The sequence below is a fragment of the Sander lucioperca genome, chromosome 9, assembly GCF_008315115.2.
Source record: "Sander lucioperca isolate FBNREF2018 chromosome 9, SLUC_FBN_1.2, whole genome shotgun sequence".
Classification (NCBI taxonomy): Eukaryota; Metazoa; Chordata; class Actinopteri; order Perciformes; family Percidae; genus Sander; species Sander lucioperca.
In genome coordinates, this window is record NC_050181.1 from 39,979,386 (window position 1) to 39,991,435 (window position 12,050).

General features: G+C 38.2%; 1 protein-coding gene across 2 annotated transcripts; it reads right to left on the reverse strand.

The window, feature by feature from the left end:
• Window positions 1-1,640: 1,640 nt before the first annotated feature.
• anxa13l (annexin A13, like) lies at window positions 1,641-12,050 on the reverse strand. 2 transcript variants are annotated; one of them, XM_031320540.2, is made up of 11 exons: window positions 11,866-12,050; window positions 10,981-11,056; window positions 10,098-10,192; window positions 9,841-10,008; window positions 7,713-7,746; window positions 6,472-6,551; window positions 4,992-5,060; window positions 3,964-4,065; window positions 3,771-3,846; window positions 3,460-3,572; window positions 1,641-3,263 (listed from the first exon to the last, which is right to left on the reverse strand). In XM_031320540.2, exons 1-11 carry the CDS (start codon window positions 11,878-11,880, stop codon window positions 3,144-3,146), a joined length of 948 nt encoding a protein of 315 aa, XP_031176400.1. In that variant the 5' UTR covers window positions 11,881-12,050; the 3' UTR covers window positions 1,641-3,143. The 2 variants fall into 2 exon arrangements, with proteins under 2 accessions (XP_031176400.1, XP_031176399.1); XM_031320539.2 differs by having other exon boundaries at window positions 9,841-10,011.

The following is a 12,050-nucleotide window of genomic DNA, read 5'->3' on the forward strand; positions in this document are numbered from 1 at the left end:
AAACTTGACAAAAGACAATAAGCAGACCTGAGTCGACTCACAGAACAGAAAGAAAGCATATCTTGGGACAAATTGAAACCATCTCCAGGCTGATGGATGGCTGGCTGGGTGAGTTATGGTTGTCTGACGATAAGCGTTTAAAGAAAAAGGTCAAAGCCCAACAGTATAGAGAGCGGAGCTCCGTCTGGCAGACTAGTTGTCCTTACACATTAGCACTCTGAATAATAGAGCACAGATGGAGGGAAAGATATGCGAATGAGTGTGTCGAGTTGGAATATATGGATTTATATATAAGGATATGGATTTTCAGAATTTGGTTTAGGATTCTCAGACAATTTTCACAGCCTCCAAAATTCAAAATAAATGTAATTTAATGCCATAAAACTAAATTCGAAAAAACTATTGTGATATATTTTAAAAGAAGAATGACAATTGATCCACTAATCGATAAAGTCTTGCATTATGTTATTTTGGGGACTGTACGAAAATGATTACGGAATAAGGAAAATCAGAAAAGGGTGAATGTAGTATTGTATCTTTTTGCCGAAGGTCATACTTTTTTGAGAGAGCAGGAAAGTGACTTTTAAAGTATCTGGATTAATTTTTCATTTTAAGCTTCCCGTTTAGATTAAATGTTAATATTTAGCTATCAGATATTAATAATCCTGTGGCGGGTCTGAACCTGATGGTTTGTTACACAGAACCATCTGAGAAGCCTACATTGTAAACTGTTTGGAAAATGGCAGGCACTTCCAAAAAAATACTTGGCAGGTGATTGAATAAACCATCTGTCTATCAAACTCATTCTTTGCTCTTCTTTCAATGAAGAAATACTCTCCAGTTCTGATATAACTGATGCTACGGTAGCATCTACGCTAACCTTTTCAGGAGCCGCCATTGTTGTTTTGAACGAACAATCACCTCTCTGGCTCTCTGGTTCGCGACATGGTGGCTCGGACACAAGAAGCCTGACAAGATAGCTTTTATGTGTGATTCTGTGATCCTGTGATATACCGAGAATCCAGCTGTCGTGCAAGTTAAGGAGGGTATAGCATTGGAAAATAAATGAAATACAACATTCAACCCCTCTCCCCACTCCAATACTTTTACTACAATCCCTTATCTGTTTCTATTGAGAAATTAATCAGGACAATGTTGTCATAGGGTTGATTTCCCTCTAAAACTCCTCTACTCTACTTGTGTCCATACACTGCCTGGAATCCACACTCTCCACCTTTAACAGGCACACAGCCGTCACAGCCAGAAAGATTGGTAGGCTGCTAGAGGCAAGCATGAGGTGGACAGTGGGGCTACTGGGCTACATATGGTGCACAGACTGTGGGTATACAAGTAGCAAGAATGTGCAGAAAGCAAGTGTACTCCAAACTTTGCCCTTGACACAGAAACAACCATTAAATCAAGGAATATGAAGAACGGTAAGAAAGATACAGAGGGAGGAGTGGGAGAAAGAGAAGAAGAAAGCCATGGGAAAGAAAGTGAGAAGTCGGCTGCTTCTGTGTCAGTGCATCTGGAAGCAGTTCTAACTTGTTTTGAACCTTTCTTTTCCGCTTTTTAAGTCGCTCACAGGCATCCCATTGTTACTGTGCTCTGTAGCAAGTTATAATGTTTTGGGCTAGATGTTGTAAAAACCAAGTTTTATATGGCTTTGGATCATAGGCCACCACCACAAACATGAAATGGTCAGCAACAATTTAAATCCTCATAATCAACATCAGGGCAAACGGTTATTTGTAATGTTCATTAAACAGTATGAAGCAAACAATAGGTTACACAATTATACAGAATATTATATCATTGATTTCAATGTGATTTTCTTCAACTGTCATGTAATTTCTTCCTGAAATGCACACTATACAATATTCCTTGTGGTACAATACTGTCCCCTACAGGATATAAAGAGAATAGAACTTTTCTGGTGGAGTTAAAATGTATTATGACTGCATATGTATGATACAACAGGCTAACAATGACTTCTTTCATATAATTTAGTTTATTATTTTGCTATATGACAATACAACTGTATATCTTGGTCATAAACATGACTTTATTGTTGGGTTTAAATAAAATTAGTTAAGATATCATTCCATACATGGATGCAGACGGAGTGTCCATTATCAGCGATTGTACTACAGTGGTTACAGAGCAAACATTTGTCTTTTTTAACACTATTATCATCATCGAATGATTTTAAATGCACAATCATCTCAAAGTTTTACACACTTATTACGTAGGACTATAACTTGTATTAAATTTAATTAAATGTAGTAAATTTTAATGAGACTGTCTAATAAAGTGTGTAAATGGCAGCATGTTAGCTGTGACTAAAAATAAGACTACAAACCGTCTTGAGTTAAAAATTCCACATAACATTTAGGGATGTGACTACAAAAACCCAATACTGCATACTTAAAGAGTTTAGGCTTTTGGTATCAGGGTAATAATATATTTATGTATAATTAATCATCTAGTGTATTCAATTATCAAATATTAAATGTGATAATTCGGCACTTAAGTGTTGCAGCAAAAGTGAAATGACATTGCTATCATCTTATGAAAGGCATCTTTGAGGCAAATAGTTGTGAAGTTAACGGATGATGATAAGAGTATGATGACAAATATATGAGATTGAATAGTTTATGTTGAGCAGCAGCAGCCTCACAATGTTTACAGCTTTGAGTTACGCTTGAAATGGTGAACTACAGCTGAAATACAAAAAGATTACTGATTGTGAATAGACTAACACTATTTATTTAGATAAATACATTAACATGATGCTCAGCTGCACAAGTTCCATATAACTTCCACAATGCTGTCATAATATTGTCAAAGGGACAACAAACATCCAGTGCACTTCTATTGTATGAGAGTGTAATGTTCTTGGCAAAACTGTGTATTTAAAGACTATGAATGTAAGTTTGCCATGTGTAAAACAATGTATTATATAATAATGACTTGGTTTTTGGTCCATGCTGCAATGATAACTGACTGTCAGAGAGACGTCCACAAAGTGAATGAGTAAAACTGGTAAAAAGGTGTATAAAGAAGAGGAAGGAGGAAGGATGAGTAGGTACAGAGACTGTCACATTGGTTAAATAATGCCTGTAGAAGGAAGGTGAGATGTTTTAGTGCAGGATCTCGATGAGGAGGCGTTTGAAGTCTCCACCACACTCTGAATCCAGAGCGTCTTTCAGGGTAACATCGTATTTCTCCAGGTACATGTCCTTCACTGTCTCCAGGTCAAACTGTGGGGTTAACAACATAACACTGCTATCACCACAAAATCCCTTTTCATTGGTTATTGTTGTCTTTGAATTGAACATTTTCATGGTCTTACATTACTTTTTGAAAACATTTTAAGGCCAGGTTTTGGTAATTTGGAATCTGGAAATAAATTCATTAAACATCATGACTACTGTGCAGTTACACACGCAGACTTGCCTCAGAGCGGCCTACAATGATGCGAATGAGCGTGTCTTCATCAGTGCCCACTCCCTTCATGGCGGCATTAAGGCGTCGGGCGAAATACAGTTGCGGGTTCTTTGCACACCTGACTATAAACACACACACACACACACAAACAAACAAACAAACACACACACACACACACACACACACACACACACACACACACACACACACACACACACACACACACACACACACACACACACACAAAGGCCGCAGGTGTTATTATAAAAACGGATATATGATTTGATATTTCATGGCTTGTGAACAATCCGATTGCCTACCCAGAGTAATGTAGCAGTCCTTCAGAGTTCCTGTTGCTTCAGAGTCAATGGTGTCCAAAATGTCTGTTCCTGAAAGCTGCAAGACAATGAGTTAACATGAGAACTTAAAATATCAACAATGATTAGAAGCCAGTAGGAAATCATCTTGCAAAAACAGCTTCTTTTTTTTTGTAGGTATGAGTGCTGTCCTTACCGACTCATAGATCTTAAAGGTGGCCTGAAGCTGCAGGTAGTTTCTGTGTGTCAGGATGAAGTTGAAGGTGGACTCATCGGTGCCAAATCTGCCTTCTCCTGCCTGACAGGCACAAAAGAGGTAATAATACCCCAGCAGTAGTGAGTATGAAGAATATTTTCTGTTTTATTACAACCTGGGTCTTATTTTTTCAAGACAGCTGTGCTAGCAGCTCTATAAGGCTGTAGCTAAATGCTAACATCAGCATGCTAACATGCTCACAATGAAAATGCTAACGTGCTGTTGCTTAGCATGTATAATGTTTACCATGGTTACCATCTTAAGATGTTAGCATGCTAACATTAGCTACTTGGCACTACAAGTGAGGTGCAGCTGATGATGGGAATGTCATTAGTTAAGCAGATATTTGGTCATAAACCAAAGTAGAAAACAAATTACATTTTGACGTGATAATGGCGCTAGATGCAAAGCCACGGGTTCACCAAAGTCAGTAGGATTCATCCTCTGGGGACCATGAATGCCAGGACCAAATTTCATGGCATTCCATCCAATAGTTGCTGAAATTGGTCAGTTTGGACAAAAGTGGTGGACCAACCGATGCTACAGTAGAGTGGCTAAAAGAACTGACTCAGGGTCATTTTTATATGCAAGAATATCAGCAGGAGTTGTATGCGAAGAACCTGCTGATATTCAGGCAGACTTTGCCACATTACTGTCTGCACACATTTATATTTGTACAGTGTTAGTGTGAAACTTTAAATATAAGGTTTCACACCTTAGTTGTGAATTTCCACAAAGATCCCATACTCCTGTACTGTAATACAAGCCACAGTGGAGCATTACCACAAAAAAACAAGCTTTGATCTAATAAAATCTGCACTTGTGAGGTTTGCCAGTCACCCCGGGCTCACATGCTTTAACATCTAAATCTAGGATCACATTACCTTGCAAACACTGGTGTTATTTAAAGAGCAAACTATGAATAAGGTCTGTAATTTGAAAGAATTATGCAACATCTGGGAACGCACCTCAAACAAAGATATGGCATCCTGTTCGGCTAAACCCTCATCCACTTCATAGCCCTCGTCTCTGCTGGCCTGGCGAGAAAGAGGGATTTTGGAGCAGAGGGGGATACAGAGATATGGAGGGAAGAAAAGGGGAAGATAGGTTTAAGAGGATGGATAAGGGAGGCGATGCATGTAGAGAGAATGAGGGAAAAGATTTAGTGAGTGGAGGAAAGGTCAACAAGATGAATTATGAAAATAATCTCTGGCATTTAATGGGATAACAATCATCTGCTACACATCAACGGGAAATATTTGAAGGCCTTTTTGGATAGATGTCGCTGTAGAACATGAGTCACACTGTGTTTGTCTTGTCTTTCTGGGGGAAGGAAGAGAGAGGGGAAGCAGAAATGGGTGGGAGTGTTGAAAAAGCTGGCATAGAGGCCGAAGCATGCCAATGATGTGATGAGTGACAAATGTCTCAGTGGGCGAATTACAGAATGGAGAATCAATTCTGCGAGCCATTATCAAAGAAAGAAAAGTACTATTCTCCTTTGCTTCATGGCTTCCATCCAGATACAAGACTTTGACTCTTTCTTCTTTGTGTACTGTAACTCCCCTTGAAACTACCAATGCTACACTGTAAACCCAGATTTAGTTGCAATTAAACGTTTTAGTGGTCACTAGTTATTCTTTCATGTTTTGTTAAAAACCATATTCATTACTAAATCACATCAGTTGTTTGTAATAATCAGCTTAAGTATGCAGTGCACAGATCATATTAAGCAGGGATAACTAAGAATATTAAGTTTCTCTATGGGAGGGGCGGGGTCATTGGAACTGTTCTGTGCTGAAGTGATGCAAAGGCTCATGGGAAATATGTATGTTCTGAACGGATTCTGTCCTCGTTAAAGTTTGTTTTAATAATGTTCTGTTAATGTTTTGGGTGTGCATTTATGTTATCTGGGTTTTAGTTTTGTATGGTTGATTTGGTGTTCATTTTTATCTACATTTATTGTTGCACCATGACCGAGACCCGGCTGGGGACTGATTGGGTCGGGGCAGTGAGGGGAAGTATGGTTACTCAGATCCATGCAGAGCACTATGTGTTGTCATCCTTTCTGTTTTATTGGAACTAATGTATGAAATGCATTGTTCTTGAAACTATACTGTGATAATGGAAAAAACATATTTATAATAATGCTTTTTTTCTATAGTTTTAATGAGTAGAGCCTAATGTTTCATATTTGTTATATTTCAACAAAAGTAAATTATGTTTTCTAATGATTTTTAGTAATGACTACTAATGTAAACTTGATTTGTCTACTGCATCAACATACCAGTCAGCGTTTGTACAACTTGACCTGTTAAGTTTCACCTTTTAAACTTAAACGGTTTAAGGCAACGGGTTTCCACGCAAATTTCTAGTAAAGTCAACTGATTTGGGATAACAGTGTAGAAGAATTGTTTATTGTTGAATAAAGCTAAAATAATTAGACTTTACCTGCAGCAGTGACATCAGCAGGTTCCTCACGTCTCCACTGGTGTCATCCTCAATGTCTGCCTCTAATTCACGCTCATGCACTGTAAGGAAAGAGGCAAAAATAGTCACCACTTACATATTCTTTACAACATCAATACATATACAATATCTGTATTTGAATCCTAACAGGACAGTGCAATAAAATATTTTCCAATAAGTGACAAGTATAACATCAGACTGTATATGAGGCCAGCGAGGGAGGAAAACATGGCTCATTACACCATGATTCACTCCTAAAAACTGAAACACCCATGGCATTACAGCAAATATAAAACTTGCTATGTATCTGTTCCACATGCTGGTTAAATGATCACACTTTCCTGTAGCTAAATGCTAACATCAGCATGCTAACATGCTCACAATGAAAATGCGAATGTGCTGTTGCTTAGCATTTATAATGTTTACCATGGTCACCATCTTAACATGTTAGCATGCTAACATTAGCTAATTGGTACTACAAGTGAGGTGCAGCTGATGATGGGAATGTCATTAGTTAAGCAGGTATTTGGCCATAAACCAAAGTAGAAAACAAATTACATTTTGACGTGATAATGGCGCTAGATGAAAAGCCACGGGATCACCAAAGTCAGTAGGATTCATGCTCTGGGGACCATGAATGCCAGGACCGAATTTCATGGCATTCCATCCAACAGTTGCTGAAATTGGTCAGTTTGGACAAAAGTGGTGGACCAACCGATGCTACAGTAGAGTGGCTAAAAGAACTGACTCAGGGTCATTTTTATATGCAAGAATATCAGCAGGAGTTGTATGCGAAGAACCTGCTGATATTCTGGCAGACTTTGCCACATTACTGTCTGCACACATTTATATTTGTACAGTGTTAGTGTGAAACTTTAAATATAAGGTTTCACACCTTAGTTGTGAATTTCCACAAATATAAATATAAAACATAAACAATATCTGTAGGCCTATTCAAATCCTAACAGGACAGTGAAATAAAATATTTTCCTATAAGTGACAAGCATAAAATCAGACTGTATTTGAGGCCAGCGAGGGAGGAAAACATGGCTCATTACACCATGATTCACTCCTAAAAACTGAAACACCCATGGCATTACGACAAATATAAAACTTGCTATGTATCTGTTCCACGTGCTGGTTAAATAATCACACTTTCCAGAATGTGAGGAACACCAGATTGGTAGCTGTTTATGCATGACTCAGCATTGAAGAAAACTCACCCTGGGCATAAGTCTGCTTGTAGCACAAGATGTCCTGTTGGAAGTTAAAGAAAGATGAGATTCAGTCAGCTAATATTAAAGCTGCTCTTATCAATATTTTTATATTTGAAATGGATTAAGTAGCTATAATATGAAAGGGGTCGCTCAAAGTGACAAACCCACAGTGAATCCTCCCCAAAACTCTACAGTTCGGCTCTGTGGAATGTTTTACCGACTTTTAGCCCACACAATTATTGTTTTTATTCACCCTCACTTTCATTAATTTGTCGACCAAATGAATGCAGGTTTGTCATCTGTCAACAGAAAAAGTACATTTTCCTGGTGATACTTACATACTTTTACTTGAGTAAGATTTTCAATGCAGGACTTTTACTTGTAACAGAGTATTTTTTACAGTGTTTTATTAGTACTTTTACTGAAGTAAAAGATCTGAAAATTTCTTCCACCACTGATATATAGATAGATAGATAGATAGATAGATAGATAGATAGACAGACAGACTTTATTAATCCCAAACTGGGAAATGACTGTGTTACAGCAGCAGGTATAAGACATACAACATCCATACAGAATGATAACATATAATAATAAATAAAGTAGAAATACCCCTACTCAAACATGAAAAACAATGCAAAAAACTATGTACATCATACAGTATTTACAAGTAGAGAATATATATACAACCAGCATTCATACATAGTATATATGAAAAATATAGACTATAAACTATAAGGCATTGTTGCCCACTTGGATGTCATCAGAAGATCCTGACCTTTGGCTTTTGAGCCCTTTGTCTTGAGAACAAAGGCATGCAAAACATTAACTGAAAGAAGCGACGTCGATCAGAGGGGGAGGACCAAGCCAAGGTATAGAGAGAGAGAGAGAGAGAGAGAGAGAGAGCAGCTTCCCATCAGTGTGCATATTACAAACTAACCTTTGTCTTGTGTACCATGCTCTGAGCATTAAAAGTGTGACAATATGGTAAGAGATGTTTTTCTCATTCCTCAATGACAGAGTGGGATTACAAAATCGCCATGACAGTCATCTTCCCTGTTTTTCCTTTTGGGTAACCACATTGGTGTGGGTTATATCTGATACAAGCTTAACACAACTTGCTTTGTTGCTTTATTGCAACACATTCTCACTCTCAACTCGTCACGTTTTAATGCTATGGGTACCCCTTTGGCATAATTTTACAACATGCAGGATATGGTTAGATAAGGCAACAGAACTACTTGGTTAGGTTTAGGAAAAGATACTGGTTTGGGTTAAAATAAGTATGTCTGTTACGTAACTTACTTATGTGTTGTTAAGTAGTTAAGTATGTAGCGTAAGTTAAAATAAGTCAATGTTGACTTTTGGTTTCACGCGGGACACAAACAGCAGCCTCCTGGGTGAAAGTCCAGTGTTTCTTTGTTCGTTTGTTTGTTGTTGACACTATCCATCCACCCCACCTCCTCCATATTATTTATACTTAATCATCTCACAGCGCCACGGTCAAGCAGTTGAAAAGGTTGTGTCCATGGATGTATTATATTACTAGTTGTGTCTAGATGGTAACCATAGAATTGTGAAAACTGTCCGGCGACCTATCCTAACCATAACCATTCGAGGACAATGCCTTGGGTTACCATCTAGACAAGTCAACCCCAGGCAAAACTGGCCGTGTCGAGATGGTAACTCTAGATTTGTGAAAACTGATGAAAACTCTTGCAAGACTTGCTGTGTCTCATACAGATGCTAAAGGGTGCCCTGTTTGTTGCTATCAGACGCTGGGGGTCGCTGGTTGTTGACCACTTGCTGCAGAGCATCAGGACTAAAATCCATTTTTTAACAACTTGTTAACATTAATAAATGAGTTAATAACGATAACAAAGCCATTTGTTAGAACCTACTATAAACTTCTTATAAAGAATTCCTTATTAGAATGTTGTAGCCAAAATGGAGCCCATATCATGAGCAGTTTGTTCTTAAAATAGAAAATCAACTGGCAGTGAGGCCAGACTCCACAGTAAATAAAGGATGGAACCGACAATCATAATGAGTTTATTATAGTTAACCTGCAGTTAATAAAAGAGTGAAAATAGAAACATGTAGTATCGAAGAATAGCATCACATATTGACAGACCTCATTGGTGGCTGTGCACAGGATCTCTACCAGCACGGCTTCGTCCGTGCCCGCCCCCTTCATGGCCTTCCTCAGCTCCTTGGCGAAGTAAACATGTGGAGGCTCCAACATGGCAATGGTGGCCTTCTCAAAACTACCTGTCAGCTCCTTTTTTAGGACCTCCTCTAACTCCTGACAAAACAGAGTTATTAACCGCACATACTGTAAGTGTGTGAGTGTATGTAAAAAAGAGAGGGTCAGTGTAGGCAGGTACTTACATCATCATACTTCTCAAAGTAGGCCTGCTTGATCTCTACACGCTGAGCTGCAGAGCGGTTGGCCAGGATCTGAATAATGGCCTCTTCATCTGTGCCTGGAGAATATACAGCAGTTTAAACACAAGGGTGGACATCGGGATCCTTCAAATACAGTAATAGTGCTTCACCATCAGAGCAATATTTCACTATTACTACACTCCTAAAAGCTGTTTTATGATTGAAGGCAGTTTTGGAGTCTTGTCACTCAACCTGGACATGTCTTTTATTAAAATGGCTGCCAGGCGGACATGTTTCTGTTAAGAATTGGGCAAAATAACAGTTTATTTATTTAAATTACTTTAAATTTTATATTCACAATACATTACCCTCATGTAATATCATGGTGCATAACTGACAGTAATGTGCACAACAGACTCATGTTGAGCTCATTTGAAACAAATAAATCTGTCATAATCATGCTAATTGTGACATTTTATTTACTGTAATTTGGTGTTCCTTTGAATATTCAGTCTTATAGCTGCAATGACAATTGTGAATAAACTGAACAGATCAAATAAGGAGGAAGTATTGCTCATATATACTGATAACACAAAACTACTGGTATTTAGAATCTGAACTGGTGCCATTGACAGATTGCCTTAACATGTTCTGCATGGTGTCTGGTATCAGTCTCCACAACTGTATCCTCAATTAACTTAAAAATGATGTTTTATTTGTTCATTTTCTGATTTAGGAAAGATATAGATATAAGTGATTCCATATAATTTGGTGATAACGGATGCCTAAATCACACACAAATAGAGAATTTAAATGATTAAATAAGAGGAATGAAAAACAACACATTACTTAGAGGAATGAGCAAAACATCATATGGCTCACTTACCTAAACCTTTACATGCTTTTCTGATAGCCTTTATATCAGCTGTGACATCAAAGTCCTCATATGGGACTATGGTGGGCTAGAATAAAAAGTGGCGGGATCATTGAAAACATATACATTCAATTTATAAAATGTAACTAAATATGTAAAAACTATCAAATTATCATCTCAACACATACTTTTAGGGTCATGTCATATTACTGATATACTGTACATTCAGCAGCATGCAAAATCGTAGACAGTAATACAGAATAAAACTGATGTAACATTTATAATTATATACTTTAAAAACTTCTAGTAACCTATAAAGCTAATGGTCTCCACTCAAACATATGACAGAGTGAGGTTGTGAATGATATATTATATTACGGTAGGCCTACATCCAAGCCGGTCTCTCCCGCAGGAAAAGGGTGCAGCCTGTGTGTGATTGCTGAGTCATGGGGCGGCAGCAGCAGCACTCTCCTTTCCTCTCCTCTCCTCGCCCACCCCCCGTTTAATACAATGCGGCCTTATTGATCAGCGTTTCTGAGAAATTCCTCGTCTCTGCTGCTGCGTCCTCGGCCTGGCAGTACTCCCTTTGCTCAACTTAACTACGCAGGTTATGCTTCTCAGCACTGACTGTTTACAGACAAAAAGTCTTAGAACATTATAAACCTATTATATTTTTCTGAACGCTGCCTGTGCTACTCAGTAACACTTTAGTGATCTTGTTCCTGATTTATAATTATGGCTTTTATTTATTTTATTTTATTTTACATTAAATCGTATTGCATCCCTGAAAACTCCATCTTTCAGCGCTGTAAAAGTCTCTGATTAGTGAATTCACCGATTCTACTGTGATTAAGAGCTGTAAGTTATGATACAGTATAGCAAATGTAGTTTTCTTACCTGGACGTTGCCCATGTTATTCCAGACCGCTTTGTCCAGTTAGATAGTAACAAATAAAATCTGCGTGTTGTGATGCTGTGCTGTGCTGCGTAGTGCTGCTCTGGAGTTGATGTGATGCGTGTCAAGTCGGGTCGGTTGTTCCTGAAAGGACGCAGCCCTGTCCGGTGCTGCAGGGATGATGTCAC

Excerpts from the sequence above, each read along its gene's own strand:
- anxa13l (XM_031320539.2), bottom strand. Across the intron at positions 10,193-10,980 it reads AAAAGCATGTAAAGGTTTAG|GCACAGATGAAGAGGCCATT; the intron begins GTAAGTGAGCCA and ends TATATTCTCCAG. Across the intron at positions 3,264-3,459 it reads TCATTGTAGGCCGCTCTGAG|TTTGACCTGGAGACAGTGAA; the intron begins GCAAGTCTGCGT and ends TTAACCCCACAG.